Genomic DNA, 22,500 nt, shown 5'->3' with positions numbered 1-22,500 from the left:
AGTGATATAGGAAATGATTATCGACACTGACACACATACACCTACACAGGTTGAACTGGATGGAGTATATCTTTATTCAACCTTAACTACTATGTAACAGGTTCTCTTTACTCTAGGTACCAGAGTACCTAGAGTATGGTACTTTAGTACTCTATGTAAAAGTGAAAATACTTTCACTCACTCCTGGCTTCTCTGAACAGCTGCTAGCCTATCAAGATGTATTTGCTACTTCCAGGAATAGATGAACTCGTAACACCCTCCGAATGAAGTCATGCAGCATAGCACAGTGTGCACAGCTCCTGTGTAAGCTCAGCAAATTAAAATGTACACAGTTACTTTGATGGATGGGCTTTTTTTTCAGCTTTGGTTAGAGTAGAGGGGGCTTGGAACAAGTCAGGTTTTTATTGCTTTCTGTGCTCCATTAGGGAGAGTCACCCTATTAGTCTTGTTTACAATTTTCACCAAAAGTGAAAATAAAAGAAAATCCCAAATTTTGAGTTGTCACCAGAACAGCTATAGAGGGGAAATGTTAGAGGAATAGAGAGGAAGTTTTTTAGTTCTGGTGACTACCAGGGATTTCCACTCACTTTTTATTCATATATATCCTCTCTTCTCTGTTCTCCTATATATGTTACAGCTTATATCTGGTTTGGTTTGCTATATATGTGAATTCTTCAGTGATATTCCCCCTTCCTTCCCTTAGACACTTCTTAGGAACCTGTATAGCTCCTTGGACTTTCTTCATCTTATTCAAGTATTTGGCATCCCACCGCTGAGTTGTATTGACTCACTCCACCATCTGACATATATGGTTTTAAAGCCATAATATTGGTAGGTATCCTTGAATAATCACTACTAGGAATGATCGAACGGTTCAGGTTAACCATCGGTTCGACCCGAACATTGGCTGTTCGAAATTCGGCCGAATTCCGAACTTTTTGCGGTAAAAGTTCGGAATTCGGCAACCAGAACCGCCCAAAATGCAATGGGACAGGAACTGGGCTTTAAATTTGATTGGACCAGAAACGTCAGGAAAAGTCAATTGAGGGGGCAGGAGTATGCTAGGAATGTGATTGGAGTGACTAGGGGGTCCAGAGGCCAATCAGTAGTGAATACGCCCCCCAGTATATAACATAGCCCCGCCAAATCTCTAGCACTGTAATACAGGGGCTGTGGAAGAGAGTGGAAGCAGTTCTGTTACTCCTGCTGCAAAAGTGTCATTTAGCAATTATTAGTGTGAGGAAAGGGATATCTAGTGTATTTAGGGTACTATATACCACTATAGTTAGATTAAAAAATCTAGTTTCTGTAGGGAAAGCGTTAAGTGTCAGGGTGACTGTAATGAAGTTTAGGGTGAACTGACTCTGACTGCTATGCCAGGGTGACTGAACTCATCCATGTCAGGGTGACCGCCAGAAGAAAAAGATAATTTGTCTTAGAATTATTAATAGAGCAGGGTTGTGGCTCCGCTCCTGTTACACCTGGGCGTTTTTGTTTCAGGCGTTTATTGGGCTTTTTTGTGGACGTCTTTGGAGTCAGGCATGACATCTGAACTTCTGTGTAGGGGTATATATACACACATACACATATATGTATATATACACATACACACATATAGGTGTGAAAGGAGCGGAACACCATCCATGCGCTAATTAAATAATTTGCAGGGATAGGGTTCCACTCCTTTCACACCTATATGTGTGTATGTGTATGTGTATGTATATATATATATATATATATATATATATATATATATATATACATATATGTGTGTGTGTGTATATGTACCCCTATACAGAAGTTCAGATGTCATGCCTGCCTCCAAAGACGCCCAACAAATGCCCAATAAACGCCTGAAAAAACACACCTGGGGGTTTTTGTTGCAGGCGTTTATTGAGCATTTTTTGGGCATCTTTGGAGGCAGGCATGACATCTGAACTTCTGTATAGGGGTATATATACACACACACATATATGTACAGTGGGTACGGAAAGTATTCAGACCCCCTTAAATTTTTCACTCTTTGTTATATTGCAGCCATTTGCTAAAATCATTTAGGTTCATTCTTCTTCCTCATGAATGTACACATAGCACCCCATACTGACAGAAAAACACAGAATTGTTGACATTGTTGCAGATTTATTAAAAAAGAAAAACTGAAATATCACATGGTCCTAAGTATTCAGACCCTTTGCTGTGACACTCATATATTTAACTCAGGTGCTTTCCATTTCTTCTGATCATCCTTGAGATGGCTCTACACCTTCATGTGAGTCCAGCTGTGTTTGATTATACTGATTGGACTTGATTAGGAAAGCCACACACCTGTCTATATAAGACCTTCCAGATCACAATGCATGTCAGAGCAAATGAGAATCATGAGGTCAAAGGAACTGCCTGAAGAGCTCAGAGACAGAATTGTGGCAAGGCACAGATCTGGCCAAGGTTACAAAAAGATTTCTGCTGCACTTAAGGTTCCTAAGAGCACAGTGGCCTCCATAATCCTCAAATGGAAGACGTTTGGGACGACCAGAACCCTTCCCAGAGCTGGCCGTCCGGCCAAACTGAGCTATCGGGGGAGAAGAGCCTTGGTGAGAGAGGTAAAGAAGAACCCAAAGATCACTGTGGCTGAGCTCCAGAGATGCAGTCAGGAGATGGGAGAAAGTTGTAGAAAGTCAACCATCACTGCAGCCCTCCACCAGTCGGGGCTTTATGGCAGAGTGGCCCGACGGAAGCCTCTCCTCAGTGTAAGACACATGAAAGCCCGCATGGAGTTTGCTAAAAAACACCTGAAGGACTCCAAGATGGTGAGAAATAAGATTCTCTGCTCTGATGAGACCAAAATAGAACTTTTTGGCCTTAATTCTAAGCGGTATGTGTGGAGAAAACCAGGCACTGCTCATCACCTGTCCAATACAGTCCCAACAGTGAAGCATGGTGGTGGCAGCATCATGCTGTGGGGGTGTTTTTCAGCTGCAGGGACAGGACGACTGGTTGCAATCGAGGGAAAGATGAATGCGGCCAAGTACAGGGATATCCTGGACAAAAACCTTCTCCAGAGTGCTCTGGACCTCAGACTGGGCCGAAGGTTTACCTTCCAACAAGACAATGACCCTAAGCACACAGCTAAAATAATGAAGGAGTGGCTTCACAACAACTCTGTGACTGTTCTTGAATGACTTAGCCAGAGCCCTGACTTAAACCCAATTGAGCATCTCTGGAGAGACTTAAAAATGGCTGTCCACCAGCGTTTACCATCCAACCTGACAGAACTGGACAGGATCTGCCAGGAGGAATGGCAGAGGATCCCCAAATCCAGGTGTGAAAGACTTGTTGCATCTTTCCCAAAAAGACTCCTGGCTGTATTAGATCAAAAGGGGGTTTCTACTAAATACTGAGCAAAGGGTCTGAATACTTAGGACCATGTGATATTTCAGTTTTTCTTTTTTAATAAATCTGCAACAATGTCAACAATTCTGTGTTTTTCTGTCAGTATGGGGTGCTATGTGTACATTCATGAGGAAGAAGAATGAACTTAAATGATTTTAGCAAATGGCTGCAATATAACAAAGAGTGGAAAATTTAAGGGGGTCTGAATACTTTCCGTACCCACTGTATATATACACATACACACATAGAGGTGTGAGAGGAGCGGAACACCATCCATGCGCTAATTAAATAATTTGCAGAATAGAAAAAAAGGGGGCGGGGAGGAGAAGAGGCAGAGAATAGAAAATGATCAAGAAAGAAAAAGAAAAACTAGAACAAGAAGTCCATGTGAAGGTTGCACTCTAATCAGCTGGAAGTTGGAGGTATTTAATCCAGGGATCGCAAACAAAGTCAAACCTAGCAGACCTATCTTTAAATATACTGACCAGCTTTTCATTAAGCATGATCCATGTCAGCTTGCATTTCAGAACAGTTAGGCCTACCACTAGTTTCTTCCAAGTGGTCGTTATGGAAATTTTTGCCTTAGCAACCATAAAATAGATTAAGGTCCAGGCGTGTTTGAGAGCATTGGCGACAGAAGAGCCACTCTAGGGTTTTTCACTATACTTACCATTGTCACAGAATATATCAGTGCATGAACTCTTATCCAAAACTGATGCACTTTGGTACAGGTCCACCATGTATAGAACATTGTACTGGGCTGACCGCACCCCCTAAAGCACAAAAAGGAAGTCCCCTGGTACATTTTAAAGAGGTCGGTCTGGCACCAGATTTCATCTAGAAAGTACCTTGAATCCCGCTTCCACCAGGGCAGTAGTCATGATGTTCTTATAGGTTTGAGGAGACCAAGTCCATCAGTCAGTCATGTAAGTCTCCTCCACTAAGCCCCGTTCCCAAGCTAGCATATAGGGCAATTTCAGTCGGATAAACAAACAATGTGTACAGCATTGAGATGCCCTACCTCTGAGTCTCCCCATGGAAACATCTTGACTCATAGGCCATACACGTAGTCACACGTGTATACATGTTTAGTGCATAGGATTCTATACCTACATATTCTATTAATCCAATTACCTTATGCAGCGTAATGCATACGATTCTAAACCTACATAAATGTAGTGAAATCAGCTGCAGGCAAAAATGTTTAGAAAAAGGCATCCGCAACTGCTGCACAAAGTAGGAAACAGGACAGATTCCCTTGTGGTCAAGAAAGTGACCTTTCTATACATGCTCCTATTGACTCACCACTGGAGGTCCTGTAGACACAAACTGGGGGAGAACGCAGGATTAAGAAATAAGGGGGCCACTGGTGCGTGTAGAGACCGAAGCAGCGCAGCTTTACAAGACAAATCCCAGACTTGCATAGAATGGGAAAGCAGAGAACACAGGATTGATGGGATCCACATTAAAATAACAATGTGGAGGGGCCCTGCGCTTCTAAGGTAACCCATCTATATGGAGAGGAATAAACTTGAGCTACCTGGGCAACCAGTGCCACTCTATAATACTGTTTAAAGTCCGGGACCCCCAACCCCCCAAAATCAAGGTGTGTCAGGCTAATCTGCATCCCTTGGAGCCCCAAATGAACTTCAGCAGTTGGCCTTGGAATTTCTGTAGCTCCTGAGGTGGAACTGCCATGGGTAAGGCACAAAAGCAATATAAAATCCTAGGGTGTACCACCATTTTAATCGAGGCAATTCTACCCATCCAGGAGAGACCACCAGATGACCATTGCTCTACCTCCTACAACAATTGTGTAAAAAGTCATGAATAGTTAGACCGCTAAAGGGTTGCAAAAATTAGGGGTCAATTTAATACTGTGATAGGGAAGAGAAGTCAATTGCCACACAAAACTATAATTTCCTTTTAAACTCTGCAAGCCATCCTCCCTCAGGTTAATATTTAAAGCCAACGATTTCTTCCAGTCAACAACTAGGCCAGAAATACTTCTAAAGTGCTGTAAAAGATAAAGATCTGACGGCAGGGAACTACGTGATAAGGTCATCTGCAGACAATGCACATTTGTGTTGCCTGCCCCTGCTAACTCTACCCAAAATGTCCAGATGGCCATGAATTTCCACAGCCAGAGTTTCAATGGCAATAATGAAGAGGATAGGAGAAAGAGGGCATCCCTGCCTAGTACCTGACTGAATGAAAATAGGTTTAGAGAGATAACCCTTTAGTCTAATCCGGGCAGAGGGGGCTATAGAGGGCTCGTAAAAAAAGAAAGTAAATGAGGGCCGAAATTCCACGTATGCAGTATTCTAAAGATATAGCCTCAGGAGATACAATGAAATGCTTTCCGTATGTCCTTATCTCAGGAGGTGTGAAGTACTGAAATTAGATCTGTAGCCTGCCGTATTTGGTCTGAAGCCTGACTATCTGGTACAAAACCAGCTTGAATAATATGAATATGAGTAATTGGCTTTAAACAGATTTAACTGAGAAGCATACATTTTTGCCAGTAATTTTAGATCTCAGTTAATCAGCGAAATTGGACTATATTTGGTACTTCGACAGGGTCTTTATGTGGCTTTGGGACTATACAAATAAAGGCTCTATTAGAATCTGCATAAAAAAACCCTCTCTTCAAGCAATATAATAGGCAAGCAGGTGGGGAGTTAAGATGTGTGCAGTGAACCCATCCAGGTCCAGAGCCTTAGCTGACTTAGCCTGTTTGATTGCCTGGAGAGAATTTACCTCTGGGAGAGTTATCTCCCCATCTCCCCATTTAATAATTCCTGACATCCATCTGAGGGAGATGAGATAGATTAAGTAGAGTTAAAGCTATCAAAATCCTGTTGGAAAGTTGAGGGCCCGGTAGAGTTTTTGATAATAAATCCTGGAATTCCCTAAGAACCGTCAGTAGATTTTGAATGTACGTCCAATCAGGCCATCTTATTTTTGGCACAGACGTCACCAAGTTCCTAGGGATCAACTTTCTAGTTGGCAAAATACTCCTTGAGATGAAGTTTGATATCAAAACAAACAGCTGAAGTACTGAGCAGTGCCTCATTGAAACGCCAGGGCACATTCGTCACACTGGGGTTAGAAACCTTTGCTAACATCAGGAAGTGATCCAACCACTGCACTTCCAAGGTTTTAGAAGAAAGAAATTGGGGGACATCACAGGAGTGGGAAAACAGGTGGATGATCCTGGAATCAGTAGAGTAAACATCAGCTCCCGCTGAAAGATAATAATTAAAAGCCTTCCAGCTCTAGATGGGAGAGTTCAGGCCCTGAGTATTAGGAGACACCAGGGTAATGGGATTAAGTTGCGGGGGCATTGCCATACCAGGGGAGAGAGAGGAGCTGACTTACCCCAGCCATCTGAAATGCCACTTCATAGATGCGACATAGGAGTCATTGACCTGAGTAGGCATTCTGAGAGAGAAGAAGAAAAGGAAGAAGACAAGAAAGAACAGACATACTAGGTGACACACCCATAGGTGACTTGTTTAAGAGCACAATCTATTAATTAGCAAAAAAAAAAAGTATGTAATGCTTTAAAAATGTAACGTTCAGATTGGTTCTAGTAACAGTGGCATAAAGATTAGTCTCTATAGTGTTAATCCTGGTGCTTGGATCTTTAAATTCCTGCTTGAGCTCAGAGGTGATCTGCCTGCTAGCTTTTCCCAGGCCCTGCTCCAATAAGGCTGAAAAGCGAGCCAGGATAATGGGGTCCCCAGAATACCCAGGTTGGGGTGGCTGGGAAGACATGTCGGGAAGTTCCACGGCTGGCAATCAAGCTCCCTTGACTAATTAGGAATTCTCCTAAGGCTCAGTCCATAGAGGACACAGATAAAAAAGGGGACTCCCTGTCTGGAGAATCAGCCTCAGGATGTGGGGTGGGCTGTGTGAGGCTTGGGATGTGCTCCCACAAAACACTGGAGGGGAAAACTCTGCATGTTCAACAGCCGAGGTGATTCACCATGTGAATCAGAGGTACTGCATGGAGGAGTGGCGTCCATATTGCTTCCTGCAGGCTCCGGGAGCTGGTCCTCAGTGAGTGATTGGTCTTCTGCTTTCCCTTTGCCATAAGGGGGAAGCTGAAGGCAGAGGCAAGCCAGTTGAGCTGATCATGTCTAGCTGGGTTCTCGAGTGCCTCTGCAATCAGCGAGAATCGGCCGGTGGGAGGTGGGAGGTGAAGCCGGAAGATCAAGCTTCCTCCATGTAGCACTACGCACACAAGCCCACCTGTTATAGATTTTTTTAGAGGCTTTGCCAAGCAGCCACATGTTATCCTGATTGAGCCACAGAGGCATTGCTGTGAATAGTTCATGTTTGTGCAGCTTTCATTAACTGTTTTGTATTATTCTGCAGTGTATGCATGTTTTTTTTGCCATTTCTGACCCTGTTTTGCATTATTGCTCTAACTTTTCACTTGTTTAGTAACCTGCAAGCTATAGTTACTCCCTGTCTGATCGTTCAGCCCAATACTCTGTTACACATTCTCCAAAATAAATATAAAAACCAAAATCACGTAGCTTTAACTGCGCTAATTAACATGTAGATGAAATAGCTGCCAGCACATCAACCGACATAAAGTTGTCACATAGATATTACAATAAAAAGTGCAGCGCTAAAAAATGATTGATACAATCCAGTGACAGTATATCAAAGCATAAGTGAAAAGGGAAACAAATAAATGCAATAATAAAAAGTCCCAAGTGCTGGTTTTTATATTTATTACAATAAAAAAATGCAGCGCTAAAAAATGATTGATACAATCCAGTGACAGTATATCAAAACATAAGTGAAAAGGGAAACGCATAAATGCAATAATAAAAAGTCCCAAATGCTGAAAAATGAAGCATTCGGAACTTATATGAGTAATCCAACCAAGTGAACTTGTGTAGGTGATCAAACCAGGTACAAAATCCAACACCACCACCACGAATATAGGGATATGCTCACCAGACAGTATGGACCCAAATTCCGTATAGTAAATTGGTCTACAGAGATTAGTATCATCAGTGGATCCCACACTCGATGATAGTCTCAGGAAATGTTAATCATGGGGTGAAAATAAACCCTGGAGATGAATGGCCGGGACTCCCAGAAATGTTATCCATACATAAAAGCAGATGATACAGACATAGTGTAATACTGCTTGACACAGAATTTATTAAAAGGGATTAAAATGGCTTACAAGTATTCAGGTAAAGTCAGCATAAGATCAACATGAATCAGAATGATGGCGGGTGGCAGATAACGTAGCTCTGACGCGTTTCATCATATATGACTTCTTCAGGGGTTATTGTCATTTGCCATCTGGTGAGCATATCCCTATATTCGTTGTGGTGGTGTTGGATTTTGTACCTGGTTTGACCACTTATACAAGTTCACTCGGTTGGATTACTCATATACGTTTCGGATGCTTCACTTTTCAGCATTTGGGACTTTTTATTATTGCATTTATGCGTTTCCCTTTTCACTTATGTTTTGATATACTGTCACTGGATTGTATCAATCATTTTTTAGCGCTGCATTTTTTTATTGTAATAAATATAAAAACCAGCAGGGAGAGTGGGGCCCCTCATAAAGGCCACAGTGGACACACAGACTCCAGAACTTTTCTATAGCTCTCCTAACAGACAAAAGTGATTGTCATGTGATTTCCTTTTTTCAGCATCTTCCAAATGAAGGTTTGCCCATTTGATAACTAAATCAATTTAAATTATAGACAGCCCTTAAATATACACTATATTACCAAATGAATTGGGGCACCTGCCTTTACATGCACATGAAATTCCAGTCTTAGTCCATAGGGTTCAATATGGAGTTGGCCCACCCTTTGCAGCTTTAACAGCTTCATCTCTTCTGGGAAGGCTGTCCACAAGGTTTAAGTGTGTCTATGGGAATGTTTGACCATTGTGAAGGTATGCGGGTTGAAGTAGTGGATAATCAATATATTTCACCTCACATACATTCCGTGGGAAGAGACTGAACCGGAATCCAGCCCGGGTTTTTCCAGCCTCTGTGACAGGCTAGGTTCCGGTCCGGAGATTGTGGGTCACCTGAGTCCACGCTCAGTTGGAATTTAAATGAACAGGAAGAGAGCACAGGAATGCTCTGGCCTGAGACTCAGAAGGGAATCTGAGAGAGGAGCTCTTCTTGGACTTTAAAGAAAAGGTTTGCTTTACCACATGTTTTGTGGGTGAAGGGGACCAGCCCCACACCGTATAGTGAGGAAGACTGCTGTATAGTTTAGCGCCGGACGGCAAGGATTTACTTTACTGTTTTGTTTTCATATTTGCAAACCTCTGCTAAATAAAGCTGGCAACCCACCAGACTTTAACCACTTGCCGACCAGTCACTGGGACTGTACTGCGGCAAAGTGGCTCGATTCCATCCAGCGACGTAGACCTACGTCGCTGGACTCCTCCCCTTGTAGGCGGCGCTCCCGCTGTTTTCAGTCACAGTGGGAGTCGGGCCAGGGGAGGAGCGGCGGCGATCGCCGCTGCTCTTCCCCGATCGTCGGGGAATCGAGTTTGGAGATCCGCCCGCTTGTGTAAACAGAGCGGGCGGATCTCCTAAGTGACAAACAGTGACAGATTGCAGGGTTCAGCATAGCTGAACATGCAATCTGTCCCTGTGTCACTCAGTCACCTCCCCCCACACATGTCAGTAAGCACCAGGCATATATTAACCCCTCCCTCTCCAATAAAATTTACCCCTTCCCTGCCAGTGTCATTTTTACAGTAACAGTGCATATTTATAGCACTGATTACTGTAGAAATGTCACTGGTACCCCCAAAAGTGTCAAAAATGTCAGTCAAGGGTCCGCTCTGTCCGCCGCAATGTCGCAGTCCCGCAAAAAAAAATCGCAGATTGCCGCCATTACTCGTTAAAAAAAAAAAAACACCAAAAATGACAGAAATCTTTCCCTTAGTTAGTAAACGCAATAACTTTTACGCAAACCAATCAAAATACGCTTATTGTGATTTTTTTTTACCAAACATAGGTAGCAGAATACAAATTGGCCAAAAATGTAAAAAAATTTTGATTTTTACATTTCTTTTGGGGGGAATTTCATATAAAAAAATGTTAAAAATATTGTTATTTTTTCAAAATAAACGCTATTTTTTGTTTATAGCGCAAAAAGTAAAAATCGCACAGGTGATCAAATACCACCAAAAGAAAGCTCTGTTTGTGGGAAAAAAAGGACGTAAATTTAGTTTGGGTACGGCGTCGCACGACCGCGCAATTGTCAGTTAAAGTCGCACAGTGCCGAATCGCAAAAAGTGGCCTGGACGTAAGACAGCAAAATCCTCCGGTGGTAAAGTGGTTAAAGAAATTACCTGCATGTTGGCCTTATTTTTTTGCAGAAAAGTGATCCCTGTGAGCTAATCTCCCACACCATTCTTACAGAAGCTAATTAGTGGGATCAGGCACTGACGTTGGAGAGAAAGCCTGGCTCGCAGTCTCTGCCCAAATTCATCCCAAAGGTGTTATATTGGGTTGAGGTCAGGACTCTGTGCAGGCCAGTGAAATTCCTCCACCCCAAACTCGCTCATCCATGTCTTTCTGGACCTTGCTTTATGCACTGGTCCAAATCATTTGGTGGAGGGGGGGGGATTATGGTGTGGGGTTGTTTTTCAGGGGTTGAGCCTGACCCCATAGTTCCAGTGAAGGTAACTCTTAAGGTGTCAACATACCAAGACATTTTAGACAACTTCATGCTCCAAGCTTCATGGGAACAGTTTGGGGTTGGCCCTTCCTGTTCCAACATGACTGCGCACCAGTGCACAAAGTAGGGCTTCTCATCCACATCAGTGCCTGACCTCACAAATGTGCTTCTGGAAGAATGATCAAATATTACCATAGACACACTCCTAAACCTTGTGGACAATCTTCCTAGAAGTGTTGAAGCTGTTACAGCTGCAAAGGGCGGGCAAACTCAATATTGACTAGGAAATCCATGAGTTCACCCATCAATTTTGCCAACTCAATATTGAACCCTACAGACTAAGACTGGAAGACTGTTAAAGTTCATGTGCGTGTAAAGGCAGGATTCCCAATGCTTTTGGTAATATCGTGTATGTCATTTGGAATTATAGAACGATAAGCTTAATATTTTTCATTTTCTGATCTGCAAAGGTGGAATTACTCATCCAAAGTGCTCCTTGTTTTCTCACAGCTCCATAAACAAGTGTGGAAAAGACAGTTACAAGGGGTCGTGGTCCAGTTCTTCCGGTGGGGAAAAATACATGCATTGCAAGATAAAGGAAATAACACTTTGCAGGTGTTGCCTTCAATGCATCAACCTTGAAACCTATAAAACAGAGAAGGGTGAAAACACACCTACAACAGACAGATAGAAGCTGAGCTCAGATGTGAAGAAGGAAAGACAAAGAAAAAGGAGGAAAGACAAAGGAAAAATATCTAACTAACATAATGTGGGTTCCAGTGCTTTTAGTGATCTTCATGCTGAACTATCTCAGCTTTGCTGAGAACTCATGCCCAGGTAAGTCATTAAGGGTGGCTTTTTTTTTTTTTTCCATAAAGGTTTTATTGAAAACCTAATTGCAGTTTACATGGCATACAATACAGAATGTTTTTACCATGATCATGGAAATGATCAAGAACAATAGAGAGAGCGACATGGGATAACACCCGAAATATCGAAAACAGTAAACTTCAGTGCAAACCATCTTAGATAACTGACCTCCAGCTTATCTATCGATCCTTTTGATCCAGAGGTCAGCTATGAGTATATCCCGGTGTAGGGAATATAGTACAGTTATATAAGAGAAGAGGGATGAAATACTAGAGATGAAGAGAAAGAGAGAGAAAAAAAAGGGGGGGAGGGGAAGGGGGATAGGGTTGGAAAAAGGGGTGAGGGTTAGGGAAGGAGAAAGAACAATGTTATATTTGTCAATCGACAATATAATACAAACTCTTTGTATTGGTCTGAGGTCTTAAAATGGGACCAACAAGCGCACGTGCATGTGAATTTATGCAGTCTTTCATGCGCAATGTGAATTAACTCTTCCATTTCTTCGATTTCATTCAGTCTTTTGAATCATTCCACAATAGTTGGAGTATGTGTTGAGAGCCAGTGGGCTGGTATAAATGGCCAAGTTTTACCTTCGACTTGACACACAGCATGATGCATGGGTGATGTTTATGCATTTACAGCTACCTTGAGGATTGACAATTAGCTCCTCTATCTACAGTAAGCATTCATTGCTCAACAAAATTTCCAATTTATTAGAAAACTTTGCAGTACCAGACTGATATTCCTCTTTTCACAGAAAGGAAAGTGCAAACTGTATGTGCCACTTTAATCCAGTAGATATAAAACCGTGGTGGATTCTGGCACACAGATGTCCGGTATTCATCTGCAATCTGTGGCTAGCCTGCAGCTGCCCATACATGGCACACTTTTAGATTTCCAAAATTACATGGAAAAAAATAACAGAGTGGGCAACGACATGGCAAATGAGGTTTAATGTGGAGAAGTGTAAGGTTTTTCACTTGGGAACTAAAAACATAAAATCACAATACACGTTAGAGGGGGATCCCTTGGGGGAATCAAAAATGGAGAAAGATCTGGGAGTCTTGGTAGCTGATAGACTAGGCAATAGCATGCAATAGTAAATGTATATATTCAAAGAATATACCTCGCGCCTAGGAGTACCTAATATAACGTGCACTATTAACTATAAAAATATAAAAAAATATAAAACGGAGTAGCTGCTATAGATTATAAAATGGTTGAGTAAAAAAACCCCAAGCTAGAAAGGGATAATATAGCGCTTGTTAGTATGAACAGATGCAAATAAGGATAAAATACCAATTAAAAAACTAAAAGCATAAATAGCTAAAATCTATGCCCTTAAAAATGCACAAAAGGACAGTATAAATAATTAAATGACAATATAAATAAATAGGTGTAATAATAGTGCCAAGTGAAGTCCAAAATAGTTCATAGGTGACTGTGTTATATATAGTCCAAGGAAAGTGCCAAGAAAAGTGCAAGTGCTTGTTGTTGGATCCTCCAATGTTCCAGGAAATCCAATCACAAGGTGACTTTCAAAGGAAAGATAAGATGTAAACTCACCAGATATGGTGGGTCTCAAATGTCATACGACAGAGAGACCAGTAGTGCTTTATGACCATTCAGGTCAGGGAAATGGTTTGGAAATGGAAAATATTTTTAATGGTACTGCACCATCTGGAGCCTCTTTCTTCTTCTCCCTAATCCGAATTGGAGGACCTCAGGGACTCGATCCATTTATCATGGAGAATCCCGGTCTAGGGGGATCAGAGCCCAGCAGTCACAATTTCCCTGACCTGAATGGTCATAAAGCACTACTGGTCTCTCTGTCGTATGACATTTGAGACCCACCATATCTGGTGAGTTTACATCTTATCTTTCCTTTGAAAGTCACCTTGTGATTGGATTTCCTGGAACATTGGAGGATCCAACAACAAGCACTTGCACTTTTCCTGGCACTTTCCTTGGACTATATATCACACAGTCACCTATGAACTATTTTGGACTTCACTTGGCACTATTATTACACCTATTTATTTATATTGTCATTTAATTATTTATACTGTCCTATTGTGCATTTTTAAGGGCATAGATTTTAGCTATTTATGCTTTTAGTTTTTTAATTGGTATTTTATCCTTATCTGCATCTGTTCATACTAGCAAGCGCTATATTATCCCTTTCTAGCTTGGGGTTTTTTACAATAGCATGCAATGTCAAGCGGCAGCTGCCAAAGCCAGCAGAATATTAGCATGCATAAAGAAAGGGATGTATTCCAGAGATAAGACTATAATCCTTCCACTTTATAAAACTCTGGTCCGACCACATCTGGAGTATTCTGTCCAGTTCTGGTCGCCAGTCCTCAGGGGGGGATGAGTTGGAGCTGGAGAGAGTCCAGAGAAGGGCAACTAAACTAATTAGGGGATTGGAGGACCTTAATTATAAAGGGCGTCTGCAATCGCTTGATTTATTCTCCCTGGAGAAGTGACGCCTGAGAGGAGACATGATAGCAATTTATAAATATCTCAATGGTGATCTCGGCATAGAAAAACAGCTATTCAGTCGAAGGAATTGCATGAGGACTCGAGGGCATACAATGCGATTAGAGGAGAAGCGTTTTAACCTCAGGCAACGTGGGGGGGTCTTTACTGTTGGGGCTGCAAGATTGTGGAATTCTCTACCACAAGAGGTGGTTTCTGCGGGAAGTATGGTGGCTTTCAAGAGACCCTTAGACGTACAGCTCAAGGATCAGAACATTCAGGGCTATGTGAGATGATTACGGCCACACACACCTACACAGGTTGAACTGGATGGACTATTGTCTTTATTCAACCTCACCAACTATGTAACTCTGTAACATATAGAAAATGGACAGCACTATCCCTATTGATGGGCTAACCACCTCTAAAACGACTCCATCAATACTTAACATTAATCATGTGTAATATGTGCAAAATCACAATAAATGTTGTAACTCTTCAAAAAACATATACAGTGCCCTGGGCAATACGTGACATCACAAATAAGAGAAAAAGGCTAAAATATTCTATATACATACATTTACAGTACTCAAAATGAATTACATGTGATCTGTGCAAAATCGCAATATCATTTTTTTTTTTTGTATAGTCGCTTGATAAGTTCGGTAGCGTAGTTCTGTTAAACAATTCCCTTAACGTGTAGATTTACCAAAATCTGCGGTGGTCCTGGCACTGCAAAGCTTTTTTAAATATAAATCTAATGGTCATGTGTGACCATCTAACTACAAAATTATGATTGAATTTAAATTTTAGGATAAACATACAATTTAATACTAAAGAAACCATAAGTAAAGCTACTAAAGCTAGTCGTACGTGTTCACACACTTTTAGATCAAAGGGTTTTAAAGTAAGCTTTGCAGTGTGAGGGTGACTTTATTTTATAGTATTATATGTTATAACCTGCAGGAATTAATTGAGGAAATATCTTGTCGAATAAATGTTTGTAACTTTTATTCATAGATAAATACCATTCTGACTGTGTAGGATCAAGTAGATGTATGTGTATGTGTGTATGAATAGCAATTAAAGCAGATGGAAGCTGAACAGGATTTTTTTCTCACCCCTTCTTAAACAAATTTTGAGATTTTCATTTTTTTTTTTTTTTTTCAAATTTTTATTTAGTTATAAGTGCAGCAAAGAAAGATATAACAGAACAATGACATCTAGGCAAGAATGCACGTATAGGAATATATCAGTCCTGGAAAATTAGAAAACCCAGATAAGAAAAGTGTATACACAGTGCTGATTAGAAATAGGCATCACAGGAACCAGTATATACAATAATATAGCAAATCCAAACAGGACCGGTGTCAGGTATATAGAGGTATATAGAAGAAAGTCAAGGCTGCACAAGTAGGAGAGGGGAGAGGATGGGAAAGGATGGGAAAGGAAAGTTACAGAAGACCAAGAGGGTCAGAAAGGAGGGGGGGGGGGGTAGATGGGAGGAGGAGGGGAAAGAAGAGGGGAAAAAAAGGGGGGGAGAGGGGGGGACAGATACAGCGGTATCTCCATGAACTAAGTACGTGATAGGACTTCAGCTTCACCTCCTGGTCACAGGGGAAACATCCATCTATCAGAGGTAACAGACAGAGGGGGGTGACTCCGCATCCCCGGGTTACATCCCCATGAGAGTCTTTCCCTCATCGGAAAGAGCAAAGATATTCCAGAACGACCAGGTCTTATCATATTGTTCTCTCCTGCCCTGAGCCGTCAAGACCAGATCCTCCAGGGTCTCCAAGATTTTCATTTTTGTTAACATTTTTACACTTAGTAAATTAGCTTCTAAAGTGCCAGTGTTTTGCAGCCACCTTAGTGTTTTAATAAGGGCATGGAAGAGATATCATGTCAGTGTTACATCCCAGTTCAGTGATATAAAGGCTAAGGAGGAAGCATTTTGGTGTTACCATTTGGTTGCACATATGCCATTACATCAGGGGTCTCAAACTGGTGACCCTCCAGCTGTTGCAGAACTATAATTCCCATGATGCACTGCAAGTCTGACAATTACAAGCATGTCTCCTATAGGCAGAGGCATGATGGGACTTGTAGTTGGGACAGCTGGAGGGTCCCTAGTTTGAGACCCCTGCTTTACACACACATGAACTTTAATGGCATCCCAGTCTTTGTCCGTAGGCTTTAATATGGATTTGGCCCACCCTTTGCAGCAAAAACAGCTTGAACTCTTCTGGGAAGGCTATCCACAAGGTTTAGGAGTTTGTCCATGGGAATGTTTGACCATTCTTCAAACGTTGGAGAGAAGGCCTGGCTCGCAGTCTCCGCTCTAATTCATCCCAAAGGTGTTCTATTGGGTTGTGCAGGCCAGTCAAGTTCCTCCACCCCAAACTTGCTCATGCATGTCTTTGTGGACCTTGCTTTGTGCATTGGTCAAAATAATTTGGTGGAGGGGGATTATGTTTTTCAGGGGTTGGGCTTGTGTGAAGTGAACTCTTAAGGCGTCAGCATACCAAGACATTTTTGACAATTTCATGCTCCCAACTTTGTGGGAACAGTTTGGGGTTGGCCCTTCCTGTTCCAACATGACTGTGCACCAGTGCACAAAGCAATGTCAATAAAGATATGAATGAGGGAGTTTGGGGTAGAGGAACTTGACCGGCCTGCAGAACAGCTTTGGGATCGATTAGAGCGCAGACCGCGAGCCAGGCCTTCTCTTCAACATCAGTGCCTGACTAGTGACCTTCTGGAAGAATGGTCAAAAACTCCCATAGACACACTCCTAAACATTGTAGACAGCCTTCTCAAAAGAGTTGAAGCTGTTATAGCTGCAAAGGGTGGGCCAACCCAACATTCAGCCCTATGGACTAAGACTGGGATGCCATTAAAGTTTATGTACGTGTAAAGGCAGGCGTCCCAATACTTTTGGTAATATAGTGTATATCTAAAATCATGATTTATATCATATAATTGATTATAAAATAGATTTCCCATATTAATCCACAAAATACCATAAAATACAGATGTTAAAACATAAAAATTTGACAAGGCAACATATTGCATCAAAGATGATTGATTCCTTTAGCCCGGACGTGTTTCATGACTTGATCGACTTCCTCAGGAAAAATGCCCTATTCACAAAATTATCTTAACCAAACCAACAAAAATTAATATTCAATTTTCTTCATAGGTTAATAGGGTGACATCCTCAGTTACACAAAGGATGGGGGAAAATAACAAAGGTCTCTCAGAACCACAAAGAGCAGCACCAGACCCTGCTGCACCTTTTTAATGGAAATCCCCACTCTATCCATCATTGTAGAGGTGTGTAGCCAGTAGATTCATTCAATAGCATTCGTTTTGGAAACCCTTACAAGGAACGGGATTCAACATCACAAAACATTAAAAAAATGAGTACCCTAATAAAACCAAAGAGTTTTCCCCTAATGGCCTCGTGCACAAAAGAGATGTTCAACAATACCTAAAGGGAGCATCAACAAGAATACTATAACAGAAAGAGAGGAATAGTGATATGTTACATCACATACTATATATATGTATGCAGAAATGTAAAGTTTCCATAATTCAAGTCAACTTTAAAACAATTACCTTTAATTAGCGGCAGGCATATATACTGGGAGTGGAGAATACCAATATCAAGTTTGAGTGGATTAATAACAGTTGGGAACCTAGTAACCTCAATCGATGAAGTTGCGCTTAAATCCGTGTGCATACAGGAAATATAAAGGGCATATGAATGTATAAATGGGTATAAAACTCGTAACGAGTCTTCATTCAAATATATATCATATAAGTAAACATATCAATTTAAACCTACCTCCAGTATTACAATGTGCCCAAAGCAATATACTGCACAAGTATTGTTGCTTTGTGGGAGCAGCCTCTCCAAAGAAATCCAACCCAAAGCGGAACTCCACCCAAAAGGGGAAGTTCAGTTTAAAGACTCGCCCCCCGCTCCTCTTGCACAATTGTCACTTTTGAGGAGTGGGGAGGGGGGATGCATGTACCCGATTTTGACAGCTCTCCTTCCTGCAGTCTTCTTGGACACTGATAGATCCCAGAAGACTGCATCCACCAATCCAGGATGCCACAAGCTGACACAGCCGGGTGCCCATAGTGAAGATGCTGGCGCCGCCGAGGGAGGACAGAGGATACAAATGGGTGGACCGTGGGATAGGTGAGTGGCTGTATTTTAAAAGTCAGCAGCTACATTTTTTGTAGCAGCTGACTTTTCTTTTTATTTTTTTTATAGATGGCTGGAGCTTCTCTTTAAATATAAGAAATACAGCCATTTAGAACTTTAATTTTTGCAAAGGGAAACTAGCACCTATTATGCATGTGTTGTTCACGAGTTAAGGTGGGTACACACTGTAACAAAAAAAAAAAAAAAATTTAGCCAACGATTGTTCAGTTTTTCTAGATGTGTCACAGCAAGTTGTAACCGGGGATGGAACTAATGTACGAAAATTCTCATACGACAAAGGCTTTCTTTTTGTTGTTTATTGCTTCTGATCATGCGCAGTCTTTTGTATCTGATTTTTCTCATATGAAAACTGCACGAAAGCAGTACACATTAAATGAAAATCATAAGTTCGGTTTATGTACGACAAAAATTTGGAAGTTTGTCCCATCTGAAATTTATGTTTGGAAAAATCAAACGATCGTGCCTCATACGGAAATTTTTATTTTGCATTTCTTATAGCATGTACCCACCATATGGTCATGACACATTAAAACAAGTTAACATTTGTCCTTTGTTTTATATTTTCTGATATCTGTAGAGATAAAAGTTGTTGGGGTTGGAGAATCCGACAAGTTGACCATTCTCAGAGGATGTCCTGGTTTTCCAGGTCCAGCTGGAAACAAAGGAGAGGCTGGACTACAGGGGCAGAAAGGTTTGTATAACTGCAAATGAAGATGGTCCAGCACGAAGAAGGTTGTGTGAAAGATAAATTAAAAAACAAATCAGTCCTTTCCCCCCTTTGTCTCTCAACCCTCCTACTTCACTTTCTTTACATTGCTACCTCTTTATAGCCCTATGTCAGACCTTTTCCTCTCATGCCTTTACTGGTCCCAGTAGGTACATATAGTCTATGTACTGTGGTCAAAACTCTGGGGACCACCATCCTTGAATGCTGTTATATTGATTTAATTCATGTTTTTATACCTAACTTTGTTGCATTTTTTCTTGACCCTGCATGGGTGTTTCAGCTGTTATTCTTAAAAGAAGTGAATAGAAAAAACAAAGCAAGTTCCATGGTGTACACATTGTACAAAGTTATATTTGAAGCACCTGGGTTACATCACTATGTATATTGCTGCATTAGAGAAATACAATGTCTTCCATTGCTTATAGAGAAAAAGAATTGAGAAAAAAATTCCAACAAGCCCATTCAACAGAAGTTGATTGTTAGAGCTCCGAGCAGGAGTGGCCACACATGGATCAAAATTGGGCTGGTCCCTGCTGAATTTAAATCAGTTTATGTCCAATTTAACACTTTGTGTTTATTACTAAAATGTGTGATCACGCTGCCTCAAAATCAAGGTAAAAATAATAAATAGAAAGTGACAAAAAAATGACTAAATGTGTATGGGTTTAATATACTGTATATAAAGTTCCAGTGCAAATAAATAAATTCATAAACAAACATAATGAAAAAAGGCCAATACAATAAATAATAAACCTTCCTATAGATTGTGCAATCAAAAAAGTCTATTTGATAAGGTGCTTCATAGAGATGACACCACAGTGTAACGATATTTTTCCAATTTATAGTCACATGCTTGTTTTTTACCTAATAAATGTGAGTGCATTTTATGAAGTGGGTACTGTGCGGTGTGTTGAGCTTAATAACCCAGGTACTGCACTATTGGAGGCTGTTTTTTCTGTTTGTTGCCTATGACCCATGTGTGAGCTGTGTGGAACCATCTTGGAGGGGGAATTCCATTGTTTCTAAAGGAACCTGAGCACCAGAGTTTGGTCCATCAGATTGATCTGCGTTTATGCTTTGTTGACCCTTAGGGAGGTGAGCTTGCACTTCACCTGGTGAAAGGAGCACGAGTGGAAAATGTCTATGAAGCACCTTATCAAATAGAGACTTTTTTGATTGTACAATCTATAACAATTTTTTGCATTATATGTTTGTTTATTGATTTATTTGCACAGGCTCTTTATATATATATGAAACACTTACCTATTTAGTCATTTTTTTCTCATTTTCTAGTTATTATTTTTACCTTGATTTAGAGGCAGTGTGATCACACATTTTAGTATTGATTTATTGCGGATGTGGGAACACATTTGGTGATTGCAGCAGCTGCACCCTGTAATTTCCCAATTTCTATCACTAGGTGGCAGCGCGCTACTACCACATTTATATACTCTGTGATTATTGCTTAGATTCCACTGCTGATATCTTTTCTTCTCTTTCTACTTTTTTGGTTGGCTTACCAACATGATTATCAGGACAAGCTGGAGCGCCAGGGATACCCGGTCCACCGGGGCAGAAAGGTTTGTGTCAAATCCATCATTTATAAACAATTGTAAATGTGGTTAGAGGAAAATCCTAAATTCTTCTAAAAGAGGAACTACACTGTATCTGAGCACCACAAACTAGAAACGCTATTTAATTCATTTTTGGTATTCAATGAAAACGCAGCCATCCATCCATTTCTCAATGCTTTATTATCACTTTGATTTCCCCCTAGCAGTTCTGAGTGCTACCATTTTGAGGAAGGGCAGATGATTCATGTAGCATTTAGTTCCTGGATCCATCTGCCCTTAGCTCAGGCATGCAGGCAGGAGGGTGTGCTTAGCTCAGGAAATCCCTCCTCTCCTCCTGAAGACTCTTGAGCTGTATGACATAATTTGCCTAGGCCTTAAAACCAGAAAGTAACTAAAGAAATGTGAGAAAAAAACGTTTGACACAAATAATTTGATTTACTTTCCTATCTATTAGTAATGCTAGCAGCATAAGGATTAGGAATAATCAATGTTTTTTTTTTTTTAATTTATATCTTTATTGGTGATTTTTTATATATACATACATTTCAAACAAACATTGTCATGTTCTGACCAAACCCTACCCCCCTTACCTCCCCCTCCCTCCTCCCCCCAATTAAACCAAAAACACAAACAAAAAAAAAGAAAAAAAAAAAAAAAGAAAGTTTTTATACTTTTATGCGCTCATTCCCAACATTTCTTCGTATGAAGATGTATTCCATACTATATTACCATACGCCAGGAGGGGTATGGGGACCGTCCCCCCGCAGCCTGGACCAGGCTTCGCCCAGGGTGACCCTCTCTTAAACTCACCTTAAGAAGAATTGGCTTCCAAGTATTGCACCCAGGGTCTCCATCTCAACTTAACTTGATCCTCTGAATTTACCAATATGGCGGACAGTTCTTCCATCTTAAAAATCTCGTTGACCTTCCCACACCACAACTCGTAAGTTGGGATCACTGTCTGTTTCCAGAAAATGGGTATGCATGCCCTTGCTGCATTCAACAGACGCAGAGTCAGGGACTTCCTGTAGCTCCGCACTGAGCTTCCTGTTAAATGCAGCAAGCACAATGCAGGGTCCTCTAGTATATCCACGTTGGTTATATGTTTTTTAGCCACTGCTAACTTATTCCAAAATGGCCGCACTCTTTTACATCCCCAAAAAATATGCACCATATTTCCATCCTCCAATCCACACCGCCAGCATTTTCCTGAGAGCACCTCTTTTATTCTGTGTAATAGTGATGGGACTCTATACCATCTGGTTAGAATTTTATACCCTGTCTCTTGGATCTTACAATCTAGTGACGATTGATGAACTAATCTCAGGATCTTATTTATCTGCTCTTTTGACCACACGGTATTTAACTCCTGCTCCCATTTTTGGATAAACGGCAATTGTTGGTCTCCCTCATCTTCTGACAATTGTGTATAGAACCTTGAGATCAGATGGCCCGTCACGTTACCTGTTCTACACATATTTTCCAGATCCGTTAGCTCTCGTGGTGCATACCCTTTCTGCCCGAACTG

The 22,500-nt window shown here is 41.1% G+C and overlaps 1 protein-coding gene across 1 annotated transcript in view; it reads left to right on the top strand.

Moving 5' to 3' along the window:
- Positions 1–11,818: 11,818 nt before the first annotated feature.
- The window catches only part of LOC309559549 (ficolin-1-like), a gene marked incomplete at its 3' end in the record, with an annotated part of 72,255 nt that continues 61,573 nt past the window's right edge, over positions 11,819–22,500 (top strand). The window contains exons 1-2 of the mRNA XM_082262851.1: positions 11,819–11,920; positions 19,249–19,362. Coding sequence (XP_082118977.1) covers positions 11,851–11,920; positions 19,249–19,362 — 184 coding nt within the window. The 5' untranslated portion in view covers positions 11,819–11,850. The remainder of the gene's footprint in view (positions 11,921–19,248; positions 19,363–22,500) is intronic.

Source organism: Pelophylax lessonae (genome assembly GCF_965119305.1).
Source record: "Pelophylax lessonae genome assembly, chromosome: 7".
NCBI lineage: Eukaryota > Metazoa > Chordata > Amphibia > Anura > Ranidae > Pelophylax > Pelophylax lessonae.
The sequence above is the reverse complement of the archived record's forward strand: the minus strand, read 5'-3'. Positions and strand labels throughout refer to the sequence as shown.